This window comes from Xyrauchen texanus, chromosome 39, assembly GCF_025860055.1.
Source record: "Xyrauchen texanus isolate HMW12.3.18 chromosome 39, RBS_HiC_50CHRs, whole genome shotgun sequence".
In the NCBI taxonomy this organism is placed as follows: Eukaryota; Metazoa; Chordata; class Actinopteri; order Cypriniformes; family Catostomidae; genus Xyrauchen; species Xyrauchen texanus.
In genome coordinates, this window is record NC_068314.1 from 28,118,773 (window position 1) to 28,146,186 (window position 27,414).

General features: G+C 39.0%; 1 protein-coding gene across 3 annotated transcripts in view; it reads right to left on the reverse strand.

The window, feature by feature from the left end:
- LOC127632581 (SLIT-ROBO Rho GTPase-activating protein 2-like) overlaps window positions 1–27,414 on the reverse strand; it is a 153,424-nt gene that overhangs the window by 27,564 nt on the left and 98,446 nt on the right. For all 3 annotated transcript variants that reach the window (XM_052111241.1, XM_052111242.1, XM_052111239.1), the window contains exons 5-11: window positions 26,502–26,564; window positions 14,734–14,949; window positions 9,513–9,641; window positions 5,125–5,346; window positions 4,094–4,195; window positions 3,551–3,748; window positions 635–719 (exon numbers count right to left, since the gene is read on the reverse strand). In XM_052111241.1, the coding sequence (XP_051967201.1) occupies window positions 635–719; window positions 3,551–3,748; window positions 4,094–4,195; window positions 5,125–5,346; window positions 9,513–9,641; window positions 14,734–14,949; window positions 26,502–26,564 (1,015 nt within the window). The remainder of the gene's footprint in view (window positions 1–634; window positions 720–3,550; window positions 3,749–4,093; window positions 4,196–5,124; window positions 5,347–9,512; window positions 9,642–14,733; window positions 14,950–26,501; window positions 26,565–27,414) is intronic.

Sequence of the window (27,414 nt, forward strand, 5' to 3'; positions counted from 1 at the left end):
ATGTTTATGTCGAAGCGTTTTCTTGGTGAATTTCAATTAGTTCAATAACTGGGGTCTCTGATATTCATAAACGATAAGGTAATATTTAATTAAAAGAAATTATGAGACAATGTCTCTTCAAAAATTTGGACAGTTTTTAAATATTTCTTGTTGCTTAGTACTCTCAAAGACATTATTGGTGAAGCAAAAATGTGTGTGTGAAAAACACTTTGGTGTAAAGTGGCGTCACTTTATGGACTTCAATGTATTCTGGAGTCATTTAAAAGACCCTTAACGCGTATAAACATTAGTCACTATTGCACATTAATCATTGCTCTTCACAATCACAAAAGTGACCAATTATGGTTTCAAAACCTGAAATTATAATTTTTTTCATGCATTTATTTTGTGTAATTTTCCATGGCACACTTGACAATCTTTCACGAGCACAGTGGTTGGAAAACACTGTTGTAGTAGTCTGTACTACAGGAGAGTAGACCTCCACCCTCCTGGCCTACAAATAACTGAGTGGATAAGATCATGGTAGGCCCCAGAAGACAGCAGCAACCATTTTATGAATGGTTGGGAACAATTCTGTCCTCAAACTATAGCTAAAGATACCCGCATTCAAGAGTCACACAATAAGATAACTCACTTTCTCCCAGAGTCTTCTGAATCAGGTCATGTTTAGCCTGTAGCTTGGTGATGAGGTTCCTGCCCTCAAGAAACTCCTTCAGTTTCTGAAACAGAGAATATAAAACATGTGTTCACGCTAAAGTATAACTGCTAGATCATCATCTTACACACTTATGAACAAACACTGCAAAGAATTCCACTTGGATGGCTATTAAGTAAACCCAACAATCAATCTTTGTATCTTTTCTCCACCCTTGCAAAAAATCCTTCCTCTACCCCTTTCAATTTGCTGTGTGGTCTTGAGACTCATACATCTTGTTGGCATAAACATTAATTTCTGATCCATTGCAGCACAGGGCAGCCCTGGATCTATGCGCGTTAATAGATTATAGCTCTTTGGGGGCAAGAACCCTGAACTGATGGAAACTTGACAGCAGAAAGACAGATAGAGGGATGGGGGAAAACCTGAAATTGCAGAGGAGCAGGGCTGACAGATGCTTACAAGATCATCCATCATAGATCGCAGCCATACCAGCGAAACAGTAATGCAGACACTAGCAAGAGGGCCAAGACATGGAGCCATGCACTAGTGCTTTTAGCATAGAAAGAGACAAACAGAAAGGGAATGCACATAGGGAACCAAACAAAAAGTGAAACTGGATGGTGGGAGAGGAATGAAGAAGGTTTGATAATCTGATGTAAAGGAGATGTGCTGAAATAACAGGTACAAGATCAAAATACAAAAAACAAAACCTCCAAGTAATCGATGGGGTCTTGTTCTTTCATTGATCGTCTGTGGCCAGAGTGAATGGAAATTCACCTTCTTACAATCCTATAGCACATAATGCCTGTGTTTTGACAACACAACATAACAAGTATAAAAAGAGAAAAATGCATTCTTCAAATACATAACTAGATTTGGATGTTTTCTAAAGAAAATGTGACTGGTACTTGCCAGTGTACAACTGGACATAATTATGCAAAAAGTTCTGGGTGGTTACCCGGGCATTGCTATACGATTGCTAGGGTGTTCTTGATGGATGCTAAGGTCCCTCCTTTAATACAAGTGTATAGGAATTCTTTGCCCATTTTTACGAGAGGTAGGAAAAATTCATAAGTCCACCTGTTTAGAAAAAGTATATTACTATCCTCAATAGGCAACACTGATGTATCATTTATGCATGCAGTTCAATACAGCGCAACAGTGCCCATGTACATTTTCAGCCTTCTTGTTTCCGAAAGTATTTTTCCCATGCATTTTTTCCCCCATATGTACTTCATAAAAGAGTTTTAAGCCATGAACCGAACCAAACCAACCAGCTCCAAGGTGAAAAAAAAAAAACATAACAAATTGATTTAAAGCAGAACATTTTTTGAAAATTTAACAAAAAGACAGAAGGTGCTAAACTGTTTACTTAACGTCTTTTATGAGGTAATGAACAACAATCCTTTGAGGTAATACTAATTAATTAATTGAATTAAAAACAAAGTGTAGTGAGACCCAAATCGATTGTGTCATTCAAACTGTGTTATGGAAGCTGGACTCGGTCCTTCAAAATCATGGGTAGTGTCGGTACCGAAATTCCACTATTAAACACAATTTTGAAGTTAAAATAACAGAGATGGATTGGATTCAGCATCATACACAATTGATTAATAAACTTGTAGCTTACGGTAGCCCTGCCTAAAGGCCCAGGTATACTCAGCGAAGTTCTTGACTTGCACTGGTTGCACTCTGTTATTGTAATTTATGATGACTGATACAACGGCAAAGATGCGTATATAAAAATGTAAATGGGTAGAATACAGACAAAAGGTGGTGATGGAAGGAATATCTTAATGTGGGTACTCTGCTTTCGGCTCTAGATGACATATCAATGAAGCATCATATCAAACAACAGAGTGAATTTGATTCCTTTTGCAGATTAATTAACAAAATAAATAAAATCACATGACATTTTTTTAGAAAATGTTTCTACTCGAATGATCATACAGATGTTGGTAATTTTGCATCAGCTCACAAATAACAGCAGCCAGTACAAAGTTTTCCTGAAAGTTTGCTCTGGCGAGCTAATACGAACCACTGAAACGAACTCAAAAACACCTTCGTCTAGGCAAGATTTTGTTTCGAAATGATGACACACCCACTTGCTCTTCGATTTTATATTAAGTACTCTAAAGTAATGTGACGCTTGCCTTAACAAACACCACTAAAAGAAAAGAGTCTATGAAGAAATGGTATTTGGCATCTGTCTGGAGTACAAAGTCTCTGATAGAAAAGAAAGGACATTAAGCTGTATCTCATACATTCAAACTCTTGTATCTGCCTTCATCACCCTTCCTTTCCCATTTCTCTGTTATCCTTACATACCCCCAGCTCCAAGCACAAACCCTACCCTCCATCTGCTGCTAATTCTCTGACCCGGTGCTAAAGGGACAGTTCACCCAAAAATAAAAAAGTCATCATTTAATTTTTGGGTGAACTATCCCTTTAAACTGATGTCCCTTTATCTCAATTACCGTGAAGTAAGTAAAGATGCTGACTACCACCCCTGGAGTCGCGAGTTCAAATCCAGGGTGTGCGGAGTGACTCCAGCCAGGTCTCCTAAAGCAACCAATTTGGCCCGGTTGCTAGGGAGGGTAGAGTCACATGGGGTAACCTCCTCATGGTCGCTATAATGTGGTTATCGCTCTCGGTGGGGCACGGGTTGAGTTGTGCATGGATGCCACGGAGAATAGCTTGAAGCCTGCGACATCTCCGTGATAACGTGCTCAACAAGCTATGTGATAAGATGCGTGGATTGACGGTCTCAGATGCGGAGGCAACTGAGATTCATCCCACGGCACCTGGATTGAGGTGAGTCACTATGCCACCACGAGGACCTAGAGTGCATTGGGAATTGGGCATTCCTAATAAAATGTAAAAACAAAATACCGTGAAGTAGAACTGTTCCGTCTCCTGCTGGTTGGCTCGTCTCTTGGCTAGACTGGGTTTGCTCATAAAAGATTCAGACACAGTGGACTTGACTGACTCCATTGAGTTACTGTGGTGAAAGCAATCAGTCACATCATAGTCCTCAATGGTCACCATATCCTGGATGGTCTGTAGAGTGGCCTCCATCGTTTTCTTCACCTGAAGGATGGCAAAAAATAAACAGAGCATGACTATTACAGACCTGACATATTGGCAGTAATGCAACAATACACTTGTTGTGAGGTGTTTTGAAGTGAAAGTTGACAGATTAGAAGACACATATACAGTATATACACAGAAAGACAGAATGTGAACACAGTCCTAGAAGAGATGAACGCTTATGAATCCCTATGTGTGCGAGAGGTAAAGAGTTTACTTGTGTTTGTTTATTTATATACGGAAGCATGCATGTAGCTATGTACATAATGTGTTTGTTTATAAATGCCTCTAGTTTTGCGAAGGCACGGATATGAGTATGTTTGATTGTGTATGTGTGATCATCACCTCTTCATTCTCAATATTTAGTGTGGATAAGCGGGACTGCAACTGCTGGCATCTCTGGATCAGCTCTCCCTGCAAAGGCTGCTGGGCAGAGAGGTTTCCAAACTGAGCAAATGAAAGAGAGAAAAGAGCTTGAGATTTTCAACAGGAATGAAGGAGAACACAAGCAAAACCATCTCTAACTGTGATTAGAAACCTGACCCATGTGCTCCAGCTAAACTTACAAACTGAGACACACAGAGAGGAAGCAAAGAGTGACACAACCAGTGACTATTTGCCCCCTTGGTCTCACTCACTGTTTTTGGCCCTAACAGCTGGGGAACATCTGGCTACTGTGGTCCACCCTATCCCAGAGGGCTGAACACACAACATGGCAAGTATGCACTGGGGAAAACCAGCTACCCTGTTCATCATTCAAACAAACAAACACACAAACACAGCTCCTAAAGGAGTTGTTTAAAATGTGAAATTGCTAAACAAAACTGCAGCACATAACAAACAAACCAAAACTGCAACACAAAAAAAAAACTGTCACAAAAATAAACTAAAAACAAAACTGTAGCGCTCACGCACGAGCGCACAACTCACCACGAGCCCCATCGAGAGTGAAAACCACATTATAGCGACCACGAGGAGGTTACCCCAAAGTGACTCTACCCACCCTAGCAACTGGTCCAATTGGTTGCTTAGGAAGCCTGACTGGATTCACTCAGCACACCCTGGATTTAAACTTGTGACTACAGTTGTGGTAGTCAGCGTCTTTACTTGCTGAGCTACCCTGGACCCGTTATTGAAATACTTGATATATTGGATCCAAAATAATTGTAATTTCTGGAAACTGTACAGAACCAATTATATTTTACTAATGTTATTTTGCAACTTGATGGAAACCTGAATAGTGTTTACCAACATTTTGGCTTGGATGTTGCTAGAGTATATCGCTTGAGGCTTGAATGTAATGTAATCCTAGCACTATATTGTACCAGTACAATGTCATAAGCAATCATAATTATAATATGCTGACATAAACTGACCATATCACCCATGTGAGACTGGAAGTCGAAGCGCATCGGAGGGCAGAAGACATTGTTGTACGTCTCCATGAGCCTTTGTTTGTCATCGTTAGCCTCTAGGTTCTCTGCAGCATTCTCAATGGTCTCCAGACCACTGTGCTTGGAAGTCTCCACATTAAACTCGGCTGAGAGGTAGGTACGAAGTGCACGGTTCAGGCTGGCATGGTAGCCCAGGTCACAGCACTGAGAGAGGGGAAAGAAAAAGGGAATTTATATGGTATTTTGGGTTGTCAAGTCAAGAATAGTTTTGAACAAAATTGAGGACTCCATGCCAGCTCAGACAAATTCATTAGAATTTTTCAAATAAACATTTCACTAAATTTTTCATGCTGACAATAGAATTTGTAATGCAAAAAATGCATATATATATATATATATATATATAAACATTTTAATTCTCTTTTCATTTACTCACCCTCATGCCATCCCAGATGTATGACTATCATAGCAGAATATTAAGGTCCATACAAAGCAAGTGAATGGTGACCAGACATGTGTAGCTCCAAATATCACAATAAGTAAACATAAAAGTAATCCATATGACTCCAGTGGTTAAATCCATATCTTCAGAAGCAATAAAATAGATGTGGTGAGAAACAGAACAATATTTAAGTCCTTTTTTACTCTAAATCTAAAATGAATGTGACTTTCAGATGTAAAAGTTAAAGTGGAGATTTAGAGTGAAAAAAGGACTTACATTTTGATCTCTTTCTCACAGATGGAAATGGATTTAACCACTGAAGTCATATTGATTAATTCTGTTTCCTTTGTGATTTTTAAAACTACAAAGGTCTAATCACTATTCACTTGCGTTCTATGGACCTACAGAGCTAAGATATCCTTCTAAAATCTTTGTTTGTGTTCTCCTAAAGAAAGAAAGAAAGCCATACACATCTAGGATGGCATGAGGGTCATGTTTATTTGGTTGGTTCCTGTTTTTCATGTCTTTGATTATGAAAAGTTTTGTTCTCGTTTCCCTAGTCATGTGATGTCCTGTTTTCCCTCCATGTTCATGTGTCTTGTTTTCATAGGTTTATTGTCTTGTTAACTTGTTTTAAGTCTTGTATTTTCATTGGTGGTCTTGTTTACTTGTTACCCATGTCAGAGTACTTATAGCCCTTATGTTTGCCTTTGTCTTTGTTGAGTATTTTCAATGTAATGTTGTTTCATGTTTGTTCCAAGTCAAGTCAAGTCAAGTCAAGTCATTTATGTTTGTTTGGTTTTTGATTTCATGTTTTGATTTATGGTTGTTAGATTTCAGTTATGTAAATAAACTGCACCTGGGTTCACCATCACCTCATCGTCTGTTCCGGTGTCATTGCCAGCCACAAGACGTTACAGTGAGTAAATGAGTAGATGAGAGCATTTTCATTTTTGCGTGAACTATCCCTTTAATACAAATAATGCAAAAAGCATTTTCAATATTGGTTTCAAATTTTGAATCCCACCGTACCTGATTCAGTATTGTTTTAAGATTTTTTTTTTTTTGCTGAAATCAACCCATTATTTGTGAAAACATGGCCGTCCAATCAAAACACACAGAACATGCCTGGATCTCCACAGGGAGGTAACCTGGCCTGCTTCTCATATTCACACCCAGCACTGAGAAATCAACTCTCCCATTTTTCTTTCACCCCGTATAAACTTTTAAAGATTCACTTCCACGCTCTGTTTGCTTAAGATGAAAGGGTGCTCAAAAGTAAATCCATCTTCCCTATTCACAGCTCCTCACTCACAAAGAAGCTCTGTTCAAGAAGTGTGTGTGGACCCCCACGTGCCGCAAATGAGGGTAATATGAAGAAGAGATTTGACCACTTTGTGGGTGACTTGTTAGGAGTGTGATGCTGGCAGAAAGTGACAAGTGGGCCCTACTGCGGAGCTCAAACTTGCTGCAGCTCTACCTGCAGGGTCAGACTCAAAGAAATAAGCCTGATGAGGCAGTTCACTGTCACAGGGTATTACTGCAAAGTGAGACACTTTTAATGCAGGCACATTCAGGCCAATATCCTTTCACCTACTTTTGTATGGAAGTTTTGAATAATCCTTAGAACACTCTTTGAGTTGAGCTTAACTGCATTATGAAGTCAAATAACAATCGTGAAAATATCCACAGTTTAAAAAAAATTTTTTAAGAAATTTGATAAGAGCACAACCAAGGTATCAGGAGGCTTTAAGGAGGAATACAAATATAATTTATCTCTCAAAGAGGTTTTGAATGCATTTCTTTATAACAGAACAATAGAAACATATGCTCTGTTCCAAAACCTAGTAAGCTGCCTACAGAGGGATTATTTTTAAGGCATCACTTGTAAACTCCAAATGCAAAGGCTGTTCCTAAAGGTAGGCAGTATGATTTATGCTTCCTCATAGTCATTGTTTTAGAAAAAATTATAAAAGGCTGTTTACACGGATGCGTTTTTGCATCAATCTGCTGGTTTTCAATATTTTTATGTAAACATGCGCTAGATGGACGTCTTTGACTATTTTAGCATCTTGCGCAGGAGTGCCGCATCAAGTTAAAAAGAACTTTAAAACACATTTCCTCAATACGTTTTTACCAGTTAATCTATTCGCTGCACAACATCTAGCATTTTCTGAGCAAGAACGTATTTCAGTTTTACTCATCTGTTTTTGTTTGAAAACTTTATTTCCAGTTTTCCAAAATAAGCGGTAATGGAGACCGTTTTTCGAAATGCTTCATTTCTGGTGGAGGAAAATGGCATTCTAGGGTGGACGGTTCGTGTCAATGTAGCTAAATCAATTAGTTTTCAAACAAAGACATATTAGTGTGGACGTGACGTAAGGCAGCATTGCACTTCCTTCATGTCGAAGCAATCCCAGAATACACAGGGAATAAGTTTAAAAAGAAACCCACAAATGAAGCGAGAGAAATATTTATTCTAAATATACTTTATTCTGTGTAATTAATAATGGATTATTCACTCGATATTTGTACGGTGTATTTTTTCTCAATATATTATCATGTTGTTAGCTTAGCAAAATGCTAACGTCAAACTCTACAGAATACATTTGCGAGTTGGGTCTCATGTGCAAAGTGTTATTTCTGTGATGTGCTGCCTATGTAGAGCCTTCCAAATCAGTCACTTATGAGGTTCCATGACTTTTAAAGGGATAGTTCACCCAAAAATGAAAATTCTCATCATTTACTCACCCTCATGATATCCCAGGTGTGTATGACTTTCTTCATCAGGACATATTTGAAGAAACATATCTACGCTCAGTATGTCTTTAAAATGCAAGTGGATGGGGTTTTGGATTTTGAAGCTCCAAAAGGACTGATAGCCAGCATAAATGTCATTGATACAACTCCAGCGGTTAAATTAATGTCTTCTAAAGCAATATGATCACTTCTGATGCGAAAACTACAATAATAATTCAAAAAAGATACTTTTTAACTACAATCCACCGTGTCCGGTAAGCTCCACGAGAGGGTGGAGATCACAAGGGCTCCCATGTGACTTATTTGTGTTGCCATGTTACAGACGTAATCTCCCGTTCTCCTCTCGGTTGATACATCCAGGATAAGCACCATTGTGAGTAAAGAAACAGATCTAAACCAAAACCAACTAAGCTTCTGTAGAGCATTCCTCCTACTCACATGTAAACAGTGCTGCTCTTCCATGTGTGTCGCTCATGCCTCAGTTCTCATGTGTCTCCTGTGCCAATGCGATTACGTCACACTGGCATAGCGCTGCTTACCGAAAGCGCTGATTTAAAGTTAAAGTACTTGCGCATTGATCTTTTTCACCCCAAAAGAGATTGTGTTACTTTAGAAGACATTAATTTAACAGCTGGACATGGATGACTTTATGCTGAATATCTGTGATTTTTGGAGCTTCAAAAGTCGAATCGCCATCCACTTCCATTTTAAGGATCTACTGTGCTACGATATTTTTTAAATGTGCTCTGGTGAAGAAAATCATACACACCTGGGATATCATGAGGGTGAGTAAATTATGAGGGAATCTTAAATTTTGGGGGAACTATCCCTTTAAGGCTCGGGTATTACTTTTTTACCCTGAGGGAATACTAATGTGTTTAACGCGTGTGCACTATAAATGCTTTGTGATACTCCTTTAGTACAGTCGAAGTCAGGTGTTTACACTGTCTGTGCAGACTGTCGACAAGATTTTAAGTCATGCATACTGTGTGCGAAGCAATCAGCAACACATACAACTGAAGTATACTTTGGCCTTTTGGATGCTGTCTATGAAGACTGCTGCTCACACAGTAGGCAGCAACAGTCACTAGGTATAGAGCCAGAGATTCAGTGAGATTCACAAACAGGCTTCTTTGAAGCTATAGTAATGTAATAAAGGTGTACTTACATCTATGAGGTCAGATATATCATGGATGTAGTATTTGAAGACGCAGCTGTTGGTTGCCTCCAGAGCCAAGAGGTACTCATTCCTGGCTTTAATGGCTTTCAGCTTATTTTCAGTGTATTTCGCTTGCCGCTGAGAATAAAAGAGTAACACCAGGAGGATTATCAGAGACAATAAGAAATCTGAATTAAAACTTAGAAATCAAACTCATGATCCCATTGTGGATGACACCTTGTTAAGCTTATACAAGCCCCAGCTATACAGATGAATGTAATAGCTGGGACCACAGACACAATCACTACAAGTTTCCTTCTGTAAAGGGGCAGCCAAGGTGACCACAACCTCTCTCAAGTGGGTCCCACATAGAGGAGCTGGTGTTGGGCTAGTAAAAAACAGAGATGGCCCTGGTGGAACAACTCAGTGATGATCCCATCAATCATTTTGTCAACTGGTGGTACTGGACAGAGATGGATACCAGAAGTATCAACAAGAACAAGGACAAGGATTGACAACAGTAGCTGGCCCAGACATGCTAATCCCCAACCCCTGACCTTATGTCATCTAATTACATCATCTAGTGACATTCTCAGCACAGTGTATGTTGTCCTGATGGATATGTCTTTTGAACTGCTGATATATTGTTCAGAATATTTTTCATTAACATAATTGAAAGTATGTACGGGTTAACATACAATACATTCAGCTGGTCACTAGCACAAAATAGAGAGGGGTTTTTGTATCACCATAACAGGCTTTTTATATTGACTGTAAATTATACCACTTTTTACATGGTGACTTATCAAATAAATGAATGGATCAAATATTTATTTAAATTGATGAATTATAAATTATGTGAGCAGAAAGAGACCACAGACTGATGCAAGAAACTGGTTGCCTGGGACAATGGTCAGTTTTACAGTTTAGAGGTCATTATTTAACACACACATACTATATGTATATATATATATATCTTTCTCTGGTGGCCAAAAGTTTGGAATAATTTACAGATTTTGCTGTTTTGGAAGGAAATTGGTACTTTTATTCACCAAAGTGGCATTCAATTGATCACAAATATAGTCCGGACATTACTGATGTAAAAAACAGCACCATCACTATTTGAAAAAATCTAGACAAGCCCCATTTCCAGCAGCCATCACTCAACACCTTATCCTTGAGTAAGCATGCTAAATTGCTACTTTTGGTACAAGAAAATCACTTGCCATTATATCAAACAGTATGCAATAGACTGGCATGTCTTAAGGTCAATATTAGGTCAAAAATGGTAACAACAAAAAAAGAAACTGCTTTCTATAGAAACTTCTCAGTCAATCATTGTTTTGAGGAATGAAGGCTATACAATGCTTGAAATTGCTATAGAACTGAAGATTTCATACAAAGGTGTACACTACAGTTTTCAAAGACAAAGGACAACTGTCACTAACAAGGACAGAAAGAGATGTGGAAGGCCAGATGTACAACTAAACAACAGGATAAGTAAATCAGAGTCTCTAGTTTGAGAAATAGATGCCTTGCATGTCATCCGCTGATTCTACCCACTCAACACCAGTTTAATGTACAACATTAAAGAGAAGACTCAGGGGGGCAGGACTTATGGGAAGAATTGCAAAGGAAAAAAACCCTTTTGAAACAGAAAAACAGAAAGAGAAGGTTAGAGTGGGCAAAGAGAAACAGACATTGGATAACAGATAATTGGAAAAGAGTTTTATGAGTCTTAACCCCATTGAGCTTTTGTGGGATCAGCTAGACTCTATGGTGTATGAGAAATGCCCAACAAGTGCTACAGGAAGCGTGAGGTGAAATGTCACCCAAGTATCTGGACAAACGGATGGAGGAGTTTTTTTTATGAGAACTCTTTGAAGTAGTTTTTTTCCCCAAATTGTAATAGTAATTTTTCATGTCATTAATGTCCTGACTATACATTGTGATCAGCTGAATGCCATTGTGGTGAATAAAAGTACCAATTTCTTACTAAAAGAGCAAAATCATTATTCCAAACTTTTGGCCACTTGTGTGTGTGTGTGTATATATTATACACACATACATATATGTACACAGTTGAAGTCAGAGATTTACATACACCTTAGCCAAATATATTTAAATGCAGTCTTTTACAATTCCTCACAATTAATCATAGAAAACATTCCCTGTCTTAGGTCAGTTAGGATCACTGCTTAATTTTAAGAATGTGAAATGTCATAATAATAGTAGAGAGAATGATTTATTTCAGCTTTTATTTATTTCATCTCATTCCCAGTGGGTCAGAGGTTTACATACACTTTGTTAGTATTTGGTAGCATTGCCTTTAGTTTGTTTAACTTGGGTCAAATGTTTTGGGTAGTCTTCCACAAGCTTCTCACAATAAGATGCTGGAATGTTGGCCCAATTCTCCAAACAGAACTGGTATAAATGAGTCAGGTTTGTAGGCCTCCTTACTTGCGCACACATTTTCAGTTCTGCCCACAGATTTTCTATCGGATTGAGGTCAGGGCTTTGTGATGCCACTCCAATAACTTGACTTTGTTGTCCTTTAGCCATTTTGCCACAACTCTGGAGGTATGCTTGGGGTTATTGTCCATTTGGAAGACCCATTTGCGACCAAGCTTTAACGTCCTGGCTGATGTCTTGAGATGTTGTTTCAATATATCCACATAATTTTCCTTCCTCATGATGCCACCTATTTTGTGAAGTGCACCAGTCCCTCCTGCAGCAAAGAACCCCCACGAAATGATGCTGCCACCCCCATGCTTCACGGTTGGGATGGTGTTCTTCGGCTTGCAGGCCTCACCCTTTTTCCTCTAAACATAATGATGGTCATTATGGCCAAACAGATACATTTTTCTTCCATCAGACCAGAGGACATTTCTTCAAAAAGTAAGATCTTTGTCGCCATGTGCACTTGCAAACTGTATTCTGGGTTTTTATGGCGATTTTGGAGCAGTAGCTTCTTCATTGCTGAGCAGCCTTTCAGGTTATGCCGATATAGGATTCGTTTTACTGTGGATATAGATACTTGTCTACATGTTTTCTCCAGCATCTTCACAAGGTCCTTTGCTGTTGTTCTGGGATTGATTCACACTTTTCACTCCAAACTATGTTCATTTCTAGGAGACAGAATGCATCTCCTTCCTGAGTGGTATGATGGCTGCGTGGTCCCATAGAGTTTATACTTAAATACTATTGTTTGTATAGATGAACATGGTACCTTCAGGCATTTGAAAATTGCTCCCAAGGATGATTTCATATAATTTTCAGAAGCTAATTGGCAAAAAGGCTTGACGTCATTTTCTGGAATTTTCCAAGCTGCTTAAAGGCAAAGATAACTTTGTGTATACTTCTAACCTACCGGAATTGTGATATAGTCAATTAAATGTGAAACAATCTGTCTGTAAACATTTGTTGGAAAAAATTACTTGTGTCATGCAGTTATAAATGAGTTCAATATGTTTAAAATACCTATTTTTATTTTCCAAGAAAAAGTTACAGCATATGGGTTTTGAACCCATGAACCCATTGAAGGTTTTTTGAGCACAAACCTGACAAGACATCCTCAAAATAAAATGGTCTCTTTTAAAAGTAGACTCTTAGGAGATGATGTACAAAATTCAACATTATTTAAAGATTATTATTTAGAAAATCTTAAATGTAAATTCTTGCCTAATATTTGCATTTAAAAATATATGACACTGTCCTTGCCACAACATAACATTTCGCCATATCTGACTCCCCTCAATGAATATTGTGGTTATGGCCTGGGTTAAATGTAATTTCCTTTTTTAGCTGATGTTTTTAATAAGTCGCAATGGGAAATATCAACAGACCATTGAAGTTGCCCTGCATCAGGTTTTGGACCCTCAATACTACGACTACGACAACATTCTCTGTACCTCTCACCACCTCATTGCTCTCTGCTGCCTCTCTCTCTCAGCTCCTACTCAGTCACCTTTCCCATTTCCCTGAAATCTCCCTCCATCTGTTCATTCTTCAGCCCACGTTCACCTTTCCTCCACATCCTCTGCCTCAACGGTCCAAGAAACTCTCTAGCTCTGCGATCCCTCATTCCATTAACTCTTTTCTCACTCTATTTCTTCAGCTCTCCTTGTAAATGTCACATTTACACCAGAAATCTATAAAGGAGGAGGAAATTAACCGATAATACGGTAGACAAATGATTGGGAGAAATCACAACACAACATACCGGCTGTATAACAGACATCCTGCCTTTCAGTTACAAGAGCAAATAGAGCCCAATGATGGCATATATATATATATATATATATTTGAGAGAGTATCATGGGAGTGGGAAGTCACTGCATAGTTCTTTTGCCATGCTTTGTTTTCAGCAATTCTTTGATTGGTGGATTGTTCTCTGCTGCATCATGTGTAGTGTAGTAATTTACCACAAAGCATGCTTTTTATGTATTTCTTTTATATAAGTTAAAAATTACTTGGACTGATGGCTTCAGTAGAAGCCTAGCATATGGATTAACAACCTTGGAGCTCACAGTAAGTCTTTAAAAGTAATACTTTACATAAAGGTTCTATTCATGAACATTAGTAAATTAATTAGGTTTCATGAACTAACAATGAACAATATTTTTAAATAGAATGTAATAATCTTAGTTAATTAATAAAATAACAAGTTAGTTAGTTAGTTTATGTTAGTTCATAATGCATTAACTAATGTTAACATATCAACTTTAAATAAATAAAATGCATTAGTGTAAGTTGAAATGGATATTAACCAAGATTAATAAGTGCTGTAAAAGTATTGTTCATTGTTAGTTCATGTAAACTAATGTTAACGAATACAACTGTATTATAAAGCGTTAATATAATTGTTAAAAATATGGGAAAAATTAACAGGATTTTTACTTCTGGATCCACACTGTTGCGCTCTATTGCCTTTTTGATATAGCTTGCTTACTGTAGATTAGTGGTCTACTGCTTTATTCTATAGTAAAACTGTATCAAAAAAGCAATTGGTTTTATATATAAAACAGTGGCAACAGCAATATGATAAAAGAAACTAGTGTTCAATAAACAGTTACATATTTATAATTAAAATTTTTTGGAATTAAGAATCCTTCCTCAATGGCTTCGAAGAAGGCTCATCTAATCAGAATTTAGAGCTATCCATATTATAACATAAACGAACTCGAGCAGCCTTCTTGCTGCTTTCTTTCCCACTAATCCTCGTTCTTACTTTCTCCTTCATCTTCTCGATCTTTTTGACAGAGCTGCGGCGCACGTGTTTCTCCTCGTTCTTGATTTGTGTGAGCGAGTCAGGCGAGCGTGGGGTCAGTCTGTCCTCATGTCGGATGTTGCGGCTCATCTGCTTCTCTTCCTGTTTCTCCGCATCCTTTAGCTTGCTCTCTGCATTGATGCTGTCCAAGTTGTACATGTGGTAGGTCTTCATCACCTGTGGAGAGATGGTTAAGTATGAATGAGATTGTAGATTACACATGGAGCCAATGTATCACGCACAAATTATTGATTTCAAGTCACTATCATTGCTTGGTACAATGAAATGGAACGGTGACCGACCGGTTTGACATTCTGTCAAACATTTCCATTGTGTTCCATGGAAGAAAGTAGGTCATATGGGTTTGGAAAAATAGATAAATGACAATATAGTAAACATGTTAGGGTGAACTATTCATTTAAGCCATGAAAAACTTGAGCGTGATTACAGCGGATATGAGTGTTTTTCAGCATGCCTCACACAGGTTTGGCATCTGTTTAGAGTTATTTTGTTTGAATCTACCAAGAATATTTACCAGGTGGTCACAGTCATGAAGGCAGCTGGCAGAGACAGATTTTTAGAAAAGAACAGGAAGACAATTGAACTGGTGACATCTTAGCTTATTCATAACTGTGACTCCTAAGAGCTCTAAGAAATTGCTACGCCCCAAAATCATTTGCACAAAACGTTAAATCCCAGTCAGGCATGCAGAGCCAAACAGTTTTCCTCTTTAGCTCAATGTGTTTGTGGAGGCAGTATGACTAAAATTAGGGCTGTCACGATAATGAAATTTTGCCGTCGATTAATTGTCAAACAAATAATTGCGATTATGGCGATTAATTGTCTGATTTAAGGCTATGATGATTCATTGCCTCTGATATGGCTTTCACGATTAATTGTCATATAAATTGTCATATTTATTACGGTGCATGTGTGCTTCATACACCTTCAGAAGACTAAAGAATATTTCTAAATACTTAAAATATGTCTCTCTTTTTGGTCAACTTTAGTTTTGGTCAATTTTACATTGAAATAGTTGTTTTTAGAACTTTTTTTTTATAAAAAAAAATATGATAAAAAATATAAATTATATTATATTATGAATTAGTACGATATTTTGTCCTAATTTCTACACTTTCACACATTATTTTAATGCTCTTTAATTAAACCCACAAGCCCTTATTTCTCATGAAGCACAACCTTTGAGATTTCGTTTCATAATTTCATCACTACACAGAATTAGAGTTAGCATACGTCTCCTCCTCTGAGTCAGTGCATGTCATTAACACTGCATGTATGAAGTTATGAACCCGCTATGACCAGTTTGTGACAGGGCGGAGGGCGGGGCCAGGTTGTGACGGACATGTCCGTAAATGATCTCTCTCTCCTCATACCACCGTCTGCCATCGGCCTTTATCCCTCTCGGAGGCTTAATTAGCCTGATAAGGGACCGGGTGTGTATAATCACAACCCGGCCCCGCCCTCCGCCCTGTCACACAGTTATATTTGCCATTACACGATCATTTAAAGTGAAGCCGGAGCACTTTGCGTTCACTATCAAAGTTCATCTTTATTCGTTTATATTTTTGTGGGAGTTTGGCAGGAGTCTATGCTGACGGCACGCACATCAGAGTGCTTAAGAACTGCTTCACGTGCTCTTCAGGACAGGAGCTGCTCTGGTTGATTACCGCGGTGCAGCTCAGTGATGCTCAGAGTTCAAATGAATGACACGCAAATTACATGGTGTTCATGGCATTTATATGTTCCCTTAAAATTCCTTTATTTGGGCATTAAGATGTGATTGGAATTTGAAGTGCACAACAATCATGGCCATCTCAAATTCCAGTGCTGTCGCTCTACTGAAGAGAATTAATGAATCTTGCCCAACAGCACCTATAACATGCTTTTTTATTACCCTATCAGTTCACATTGCAGGGGAAAACATATCACCATCCTGCTGAAACATGTTTAGCCTACATCTTAAAGGAATGTTCCGGGTTCAATTCAAGTTGAGCTCAATCAACAGCATTTGTTGCAACAGTATCGAGGTTACAGTGAAGCACTTACTATGGATGTGAATGGGGCCAATTTGTGGAGGGTTTAAAGGCAGAATTATAATTTTTTAAAGAAAAGGAGGAATGAGTCTAAATTAATATTTGTGGTTATCAACATAATGCCAGAAATGCTTTCAATTGAGCGTAAATTGTATTGAGCTCGGAACATTCCTTTAAGTCCCATGTGAGACTACAATTATTATCGAGTATTGACTCGATTCAGAATCACGTGCTCTTTATAAGATTCAATTCATATGAATATATTTCAGTTATAACTAGTGCTGTCAGTTGTTTAAAATTTGTAATCACAATTATTTGCACAAATATTTTTTTTTAAGTTAATCGCGATTAATCCGATTTTTAAAGTGCTGAAATTTGACTCAAAATATACTTTTTTCTTGTCAAAATGCATTTATTTCCATTTTAGGAAAGAGAGCAAAACAATACGTTACAATATAATACTTTATTAAAATTCATTAAACGTTTCCCAAAGTCTAAGTGGGAGGTTGACTAATTGAAAGAACTGGTCCCCCCATAGGTTGCATATTCATTGAAATGGGCATTAAATCTCTTAAACTCCAATCTTCCAAAATACTTATAAGCCAGCAGACTGTGGCTACACGCTTTGTTACAGCAATTGTGAAACTAAGTTCATGATATGCATCAGGGCATCAATGACAGCGGCAAGCCCTGCTTTGAACTCCACATTCTCCTTAAGAATTTACATGTTTCTGGGGTTATTAAATTGTGCCTTACAGAGGCTGCAAAGTACTTGCTTTCTATCAGAAGTCATATCTGGGCTGTCCTTTCCCATCGCTGTTGTGTGTGTGTGTTGTGGTGCGTTTATCGGTGTAATGACTCTGGACAGACACATCGCAAAGGTTCCGCCACAGTCCAACCAGTGTTTTTGCTGGATTATGTTTTAAAAATAACGCGTTAACGCATGCAATAAATTAAAGTTAGTAAGATAGCTTCAAGTTACGTTTTTATCATTTGTGGTCACATTTTAGCTTGTTAAAAATAAACAAATACATGTATTCCATCAATAAATAAAATAATATATTGCATTCATTCTATTTTGTTACATGTTTGTTGTTTCATTTGTACTATTTACAAGTATTTACATCAATCTGCAGAACACGTGCTACAGACTGTTACTGTCTCTTTAAGAAAACCAGCATTTCTGTACAGAGCATCTGTAAATGAGCATATATTAACGAGAGAGGTCTCAGATCGCTTTACCTTATCCATGCTATGCATGATTAGAATTAAAATAACTTTCCTTCTTCCATGGAGAAACATTGTTGAACACTAAAAAAAGTGTTTAGCAGAATGTTCAAGCTGCTTTTTGTCCACACATTGAAAGGTGAACGGTGACCATGGCTGTACTTGATCCCCATTCACTTTTATTGTATGGCAAAACTGCTGCAAAGACCAGGAAATGATAACAAGCCAGGACTTCAAGCTAGTCTAAGAGAAAGTCAATGCACTCTATTTTCCCTCCATTTACATTGGCTTTCATGAGGGTGTCAGTCTCTAAGTAAGCTATTTGCAATGTCATCATTAATGGGAAACATGTACGAGGGGAATTTGGCAAACATAAGAGGGGCAGACTGCAATTGCCTCTTACTTTCTTTTCAGCCTTAAAGGGAGCGTTCACCCAAAAATGACAATTCTGTCATCATTCACTCATCATCATGTTTCAAATCCATTTGACACAAAAGGAGATGTAAGGCACAATGCTAGCCTCAGTCACCATTCGCTTTCATTGTATGGAAAAAAAGCACAGTGTCCACATTCTTCAAAACTTCTCCATGGAAGAAGGAAAGTCATAAGGATCTGGAATGGGGTTTGAGTAAATGATGACAGAATAAAAAATTTTGGTGAACCCAAAAGTTAAAGAGTTTATGAGGAAGAATGCTTGAGATTGCGAAGAGGAAACTTACGCCATTGACCATTTTCGGGCCAAAGGGATTCCTCTCGGATCCAAAAGGCTGAGTTTGTCATCCTCAGCTTTTCCATTCATTAAAGTCACTAAAAATGGTTCCAGGTTTATTTTCACCATCCTTAACTCTTTAATATGAGGATTTGCTTGCTTTTATGGACTTTTGTGAAATGAGTAACACTCATTTCACAGGAGACCATGTGTGCATATGTAGAGGGGGGATCCAGTCACCATTTAAATCAAGCTAGTATCACAAGCCCTCCTCTAACCACATTTAAGCCCAGAATACCCACCCTGAAAACCCCAAACTATTCCTTTCCCCCACAAGAACGAGAATATAGAAATATGTGCAGAATCACAAAGGATATTTAAAAAAAAAAATGTAATAAAAAATACAACTCTGAAATCATTAGGATTATTTAGCTGCTCATTAAAGGCATGAGTGGAAACAACATTCAACACAACGCCACGTATCGGAAAGCAGCACTAATGCACTGCCCTTTACTGCAGGATAATAACATGAATTAAGATCTACTGAATCACCCCTGGATTTTCCATGTAACAGTGCTAATTTCGGCACTGCCAGGGAATATGGGTCACTGTGGTGGTACAGATATTGCTATGCTAAGTCTATAAAACAGTAATCACACTGCCATTTTTGGTTGAAACGAGGGTTAACTGATATTAAATATTTTTTGTGCTAGAATGTAAACACTGTAAAATACAGTAGGTTCACTATAACCCAGTGATTCTTGGTCTTAATTACTGTAAATGGGAAGTGGATGCATAACGTTTCAATTGACCTTTTTTTTTTTTTAAATCAACAACATGTTTTAGGTTAAAATATATATAGAGATGTTTAAGATGAAATCTTCAGTCGTGTCAGTAAATATTTTTAGTCACTTTTACATTTTCACTAATTCTTACAGCATTAAACAGTTCTGAGGCTTGACAAAGGCATTAAAAAAAACAAAGTACAAATATTCAATTTAATCACATAATAATATGGCTGTCATTTGATTAATTATTCATATTAATCACAATTAATTACATATATAAATATTTGCAGAGAAAGGCCCCAAAATATAAATTATTATAAATAATTATTAATATAATATACAGTATTTTATAAATAAAATAATTCAGACAATTAAAATGAATTACATTGTGGCAGATGAGTAAATCTTTGATAGGACAATACAAAATTTGGCTTTAGAAGGCAATATACAGTATTGCTTATATCCATATTATTGAACATAGGCCGATCATTTATAGTCCACAGTAATATATTATAAAATGTAATTCGTCAATCTATCCAAGATAAATTTATCATAAGGGCTATTCTAAGGATACATTTATGTACACATGCATCAGATGTACACTTGTGTGTCATAAACATACTGATTTTAGGGCACTATGTCAAGTTAAACGTAGTTTAAACTAAGAAAATCATGTCTTGAGATGCCTGCATTCGGAATTGCGGTCTTTCCAGCTTTGTTTGAAAGTAAGAATGCATCCTCATCTTGAGCTGTCGCTAGTGTCAAGCAAGACTGAGTGAGGTTTTGTTGTCTGTACAGCTGTGCATTGCCTACCCAGCTGGAGTTTCGCTTACTGCCCCCTGATGAAAACAGGTGGTACTTTAAACTAGAATTGTAGGAATATTCCTTACTACAGTCCGTGGACATGATTAATTGCATACATTTTTTTTAATGTGTTAAAAATGTACAATTGTATTTATGATCTAATTTGTAATGGTGGAAGAAGTTGAGACAACAAAATGTCTGTATGATTTTTAGAAATATTTTTGTTTACATTTTCGATGTTTCGTGTTTCAATTAAAGAGTCAATTTTAAGCTCAAAATCGACCAGTTGAAGTGAAGTAATTGCCAATACAATCACGCTCAATACTAGCCATGATTTGTGTGTCTGTAGATGAAAATGATTAATAATACTTACATTCTCTGTAATTTAATGGAACGAACATCCAAATCCTGATGAGAATAAAATATTTCATGTCTATAAAAGGAGCATTCACTGTCATAGAAATATGCCCATCAATAATCAAGGTCGAGTTTGATTTTGCCAAACCCATTTGAGCCCAGACATCGTGCATGATTGCAAGAAAATACCAAAACTTCATGGCCATGCCCACTGACTTTACGCTTATGACTTATAGCATAGTGCTGCACTTAATGCTAGTGCTCTTAAACTAGGACCCCAAATCATAATTGACAGATTCAGTGAATAATTTGTTTGACTGATTCAAAACAGTTAACAGTTAAGTTTTTTACAAATTCACCAAAAACAAAAAGGAAAAACATGTTTTCTTTCTCTCTCATCACATTGAATTAAGTCTGAAAACTTGATACTTAATATAACAGACATTTCTAATTTTTTGGCAAATTCAGTAGCAGCACAGTGCCATGGCTGTAAATTGGGACAGAAAACATTGAAGTTAGCTCATGAATTGTGAGGAATAATGCCTGTTCACATTGGCTGTGTCAAGGACAGCAAAGCCATGGTAAATAATTAAGATTTGTGTTAATGTTTAATTAATGTTTACGAAGGAGTGGAGAACATTATTTTACAACATGGCTAGAAAGTCACGATAGCTTCTACAACTAGAGTGATTAAATTCTGAAGAAATATAGAGCGTGTAATGGGTGGGACTGCAGTCTGCACTATTGACCTACAACTGTTGCTGTTTATTGCATTCACAAGAGTGTCATTCAATTAGGAAGGTTTCCTAACCTGTTTCCTAACCACGCAGTGGAGGATTTAGTCATGGGCAACATGGGCAGCCGCCCGTAGTGGTATTTTTTGGGGATGTGCTGAAGCAATTTTTGGTGCCATACAAGCTAGAACCACTACTGTAACCATGCATATTGCAACCAGCATCCAGTGGCTAGCGATTTGTAAGTTCACATTGAATGTGAAATTGCTGCATGACATGACATGATCACAGCCAATCAGACAATATTTTATATTTACAGTAAAGTTATGAGGATCAGGATTTTGGACCACTGTGAGCAGGGCTAACCAGCACAAAATTGCACAAAAAGGAACCAAATTAAATGTTAGGTCGCTCATCCCTTATTGTGGTTGATAAACTGGAAAAGATAGCTTTTATCACTATGACAGTTTAGGTGACTCAGGTAGACCCATTGTTGGCTGATGAATGTACTTACTATTATTTACTGCTACTTCATATTTGTCTAGGGAATTATTGCCTGATAAGGCATTATCTTGTTCAAATACACATTGATTTCAAGGCACATAAACATTTAGAGGCAGTTTAATGGTTCCTCTAGACTCTTTACAGACTAGAAATCTGAGGCAAGACAGCAAAGACACACCCTGTATCGCAACCACACACAGAGGGAAGGCAGTGGCTAAAATCTCATAAAATGTTTTTGACAAAACTTTAAAGGAATAACTACAGCCAACCCAATGCTTCAAAAACACTGATTGGACTACAAGAGACCAAAATAACTCTACTGATGCAGAGATTACACTCTCAGTGCTTCACAGCTGCAGCAAGGTGATGTAAAGGAGATTGAGAGAAAGGGAAAGAGAGAACATTGTGAACCTGCTCTCTCTTTGAAGTTTGCAACAGAAAGAGGCACAAAAAGATAATGAAACGTTGTAAAGCTGCAGACACTGCAGAAAGATGATCGCCTCAGATTTACTGCCGGCAGTGCTGAGAATAGTGCAAGAACCATGCTTGGGGATAAAAAAGCACTGGTTAGCTGGTCTCCCAAGCTGTTTAGGCTCATCTGTTTGGGCACTTGTGGTTTGGCCAGGAACACAACCTCTCCCTCAACGTCAATAAGACAAAGGAGCTTGTAGTGGACTTCAGGAGGAAAGATAGAGAACACAGCCCATCACCATTAATGGGGCACCGGTGGAGAGAGTCAGCAGCTTCAAGTTCCTCTGTGTCCACATCACTGAGGAACTCACATGGTCCGTACACACTGAAGCCGTTGTGAAGAAGGCTCACCAGTGCCTCTTCTTCCCGAGATGGCTGAAGCAGTTTGGAATGAACCACCACATCCTCATACGGTTATACACCAGCACTGTAGAGAGCATCCTGACTGGCTGCATCACCGCCTGGTACGGCAATAACACCGCCTACAACCGCAAAGACCTGCAAAGGTTGGTGCAAACTCCCAGAAACATCATCAGAGGTGAGCTTCCCTCCCTCCAGGACATCTATAACAGGCAGTGTGTGAAAAAAGCTTGGAGGATCATCAGAGACTCCAGCCACCCGAGTCATGGGCTGCTCTCACTGCTGGCGGTATCGCAGCATCAGGAACCGCACCAGCCAACTACATGACAGCTTCTTCCCCCAAGCAATCAGACTTCTGGACACTTGATCTCTCATGATCAATATACAACAGCACTACAGCACTTTTTTTCTATACTTTTTTAAAAAAAAACTTTATTGTATGTGCATTCTATATTGTGTGTATTGTTTAGTGTACATTGTATATTATTTTGTTGTGTAATTGTGTACATTTGATAAGTAAATTGTGTGTAAATATGTTGTTTATTGTAAATTGGTATATGTCTTGTCACTGTCATGACTGCTATGTTGCTCGGAACTGCACACAAAACATTCACCTACTGTTACACTTGTGTATATGGTTGTGTGACAATAAAGTGATTTGATTTGAATAGCAGGTTTGGCCAGGCTGACAGCTAGACCAGCTTAAACCATCTTATCCAGGCTGGGAACATCCGTTAGATCATCTTAAACCAGCTTAGTCAGGCTGGGATTCCAGCTAGATCAGCTCAAACCAGTTTGGCTAGGATGGGAGAACAGCTAAAACCAGCTTGGCCAAGATGGGAAACCAGCAAGACCATCTTAAAAATGTTTGGTCAGATTGGGAGACCAGCTAGACTAGATTAAATCAGCCTGGCAAGGCTGGGAGACCAGAAAGACCATCTTAAAACAATTTGGGCAGATTGGGAGACCAGCAAAACCAGATTAAAGCAGTTTGGCCAGGCTGGAACACCAGTTAGGCCAGTTTGGTGATGGGGTGTTGCTGCGAGAGGAAGAACGGTAAGGATTGACACCTGTGGGAAATCATCTCTATCAGCTGTTTGTTTTTACAGTGAGAGCTGAGAGGGATATAAAAGAGCAGTCCAGATCTGAAGAAAGCCATCCTGCAATGGGTCGGCCGAAGCCCAGAGCAACAACTCCAACATTTCCGCTTGCTGATGCTCGGCAAGATCGGTTTGCGCATTCGCTTGACAGCTCCGTGACACTGGCCAAAGGTGGCTGCTGGCTGAAGATCACATCGCCTAGCAGGTACTCGATCTGGTGGTACTGGAACTCGTCAGGCCATTAGAGCGGAGGGCAAACAGGCATCACTTTGTGTTGTTCTAGTGGACAATACAACACGATATCCAGAAGCAGTACCTCAGCGCAACATCTCAGCACGTAGTGTTGCAGAGGCAGAATCTCCCGAGTGGGTATTCTAAAAGAAATCTTCACTGATCAGGGCACAACGCTTTTGTCACACTACGCAAACTGTACAAATTATTGGGGATTAAATTGATTCAGACCAGTGTTTACCACCCAAAAACGGATGGATTGGTCGAACGATTTAATCAGACACTTAAGAATATGATTCATAAATTCGTGCATGAATACACTTGAAATTGGCACAAGTGGCATGAGCCCCTATTATTTGCAGTACGAGAGGTCCAGCAAGCCTCCACAGGGTTCTCCCCATTTGAATTATTGTACGGGCGTTGACTGCACAATGTGCTCGATGTCCTATGGGAAAATTGGGAGGAGGGACCTTCAAACAGCAAAAATGGAAATTCAATACGCTCTTGACCTGAGAGCAAATCTCCACACACTGTGGCAAGTAACACAGGAGAATTTGCTCCAGGCTCAAGCCAGCTCCGTAATAGGGTTACTAAGCTATGGGATTTTGCACCGAGATAAAGTCGAACTCTAAAATACTCACCAAGTGGCCCTTGCAGGTTTGAGGTCAAACGGTGAGTCTGGGAAAACGATTATGATGTTAAACCAAAGGATAGAGGTGGAGCACCTCCGATTTACCAACTCAATCTCCTAAAACCGTTGAGAGCGGCAGTCCCTGTGACTTTGGCAATGGTGGCAAAGAGTGGGAGGAGCTCGGATTGGAGGTGTACTTAAAAGCCACAGGTCACTTGTGGAGACCACCTCTCACTGTCACAAGTTACGGAAGTGGCTAGGTTGCAAGGAAAATTCTCGAATGTGTTCTTGCATCTTCCCGGTTGTACGAATCTCATAGAGCACCATATCGAAACCAGGGGTGGTGGTATTCAGTCATCCCTAACAACACAAAAAAAAGTGGTTTGCGAAGAATTAAAGACCATGCTAGATATCGGGGTAACAGAAGAATCCTACTGGTTCTGAAGAGAGATGGCTTGGTCCGATTCTTTGTGGATTATAGAAAAGTCAATGCGTTGTCTAAATTTAATGCCACGGTGTGATGAACTGCGCAATCGGTTAGGCATGGCTTTCTTTTATTTGACACTGGATTTGACAAAGGAATATTGGCAAATCCCCTTACACCTATGTCCCATGAAAAAACTGCATTTTCCACACCGTTTGGCTTACACCAATTTGTCACCATTCCTTTTGGTTTGTTCAGAGCTCCGGCTATGTTTCAGCGGCTCATGAACAGAATCCTCAGACCGCACACCACTTATGCTTACCTGCAGCATCTGAGGGATGTCCTGAAGTCATTGAGATAGGCGGGACTCACGGCAAACCCTAAGAAGTCTGCGATTGGACATGTGGAAGTATGGTATCCAGGCTTCCACTTGGGACATGGACAGGTGCGGCCCCAAATTGAATAGACCGATGCGATTGCAGCCTGCCCGAGACCTAAGACCAAAAAGGAGGTGAGACAGTTCCTGGGGCTGGCTGGCTATTATCATAGTTTGTGCCTAACTATTCGACTCTCACCAGCCCGCTGACTGATCTTACTAAAAAGGGGGCACCAGATCTAGTCCAGTGGATGGAGCCGTGTCAGCAGGCATTCACACAGGTGAAAGACGGACTTTGCAGCAGGCCATTATTGCACTCTCCTGACGTCTTGCAGATGGACGCATTGGACAGGGGGTTGGGAGTGGTACTGTCTCAGATGGTGGAGGGGGAGGAACGCCCCATGCTGTACATTAGTCGCAAACTCTCACTGAGGGACACCAAGTACAGCACGATAGAGAAGGAGTGTTTGGCCATCAAGTGGGCAGTCCTCCCCCTCAGGTACTATCTGTTGGGGCATGCTTCCACACTCTGTTTGGACCACGGCCCACTTCAATGGCTCCATCACATGAAGGATGCCAACGTGTGGATTCAGCAGAATTGTGCTGAAAATCAAACAGCGATGAAAATAATGAAAAGTGTGTAGATATAAAAACAGTGGATTGTTTATACGGCTCCTGCTTCCTAATTTAGAAGAGAGCTAAGAACCTGTCACAGCCAGCTTAAATTTTTTTTGCCAGGCTGGGAACACCAGTTTAACCAGAATGAAACCAGCTTGGCCAGGCTGGGAGACCAGGCTTAAACAAGCTTGACCAGACTGAGAGATCAGCTAGACTATCCTAAACCAGCTTAGTCAAACTGGGAGACCAACAAGACATCTTAAACTAACAAAAATCAGCAAACCACCCTTTTACTGTATTTCTTCAGCAGGGTAACGTGTTTTTGTGTGTTTGTATCTTACCGTGTATAGCTCGTTGAGGACTTTCATCATATCTTCCTGTAACTGGAGGCCCACCTCTTTACTCTGTAAGAGGAGGAAAAAAACATTAGCAAAGACAAATAATGGAGCAAAAGATAGAAAGAAAGGGAGTGGGATAATAGGGCATTTCGTGATTAACAGAAGTGCCCTGTACTCCATCACTTGGCAGAGTTGCCTAAACCAACTATCCTTTATAATGGCAGGGTGGCGCTAGCTTGGGTTGTGCGCCCTGAGGCTGTCACTTATAGATGGACTGATGAGACCGCTACCTGCCCTCTCAGTAATGGAGGTCAGCACCAGCTAATGTCATACACATCCAACCTACTGTATATTGCTGCCCAGTTCATCAGATTATACTGGAACACACTACAAAGGGGTTATTTTATCATCTCATTTTGCAGTGACATGCTTGAGTTCATAGTTGCAGAAAGCTTTACTTTGAAACTGCAGCTGCCCTATGTGCAAGCTACTCATAATTCAATGTAGTTGACTAAAGTCAAGCTAAGCTTTTAAAAAAAGTAGTTAGCTACACAACTAAGTCAACATAAATAATGCCATTAAAGTTATTTGTATTCATAATTTTAAGCCGGTGTATATTTTAGCAAACAGAGCAGCATGTATGTGGCGCATAAAAAAACATGCACAAACGTACACCTGTTATGCTTAATAAGCCTGAAAATGAATCAGACAGTTTAAGAGAGTTTTTGATTATTGCCTACAGTATGCTTGCCTGTAAATTTTACAATGTGACTTAAAAAGAAATGTTGCATTGTTACGTACTCCCCACTGTCGTTGTGCACTTGCACTTAAAGGTAAAACTTCTGTTAGAGCCATGGAGCTATTATACAAGAACACTGGAGTGTGTAGACAATGCAAAAGCATTGCATTTCAGATC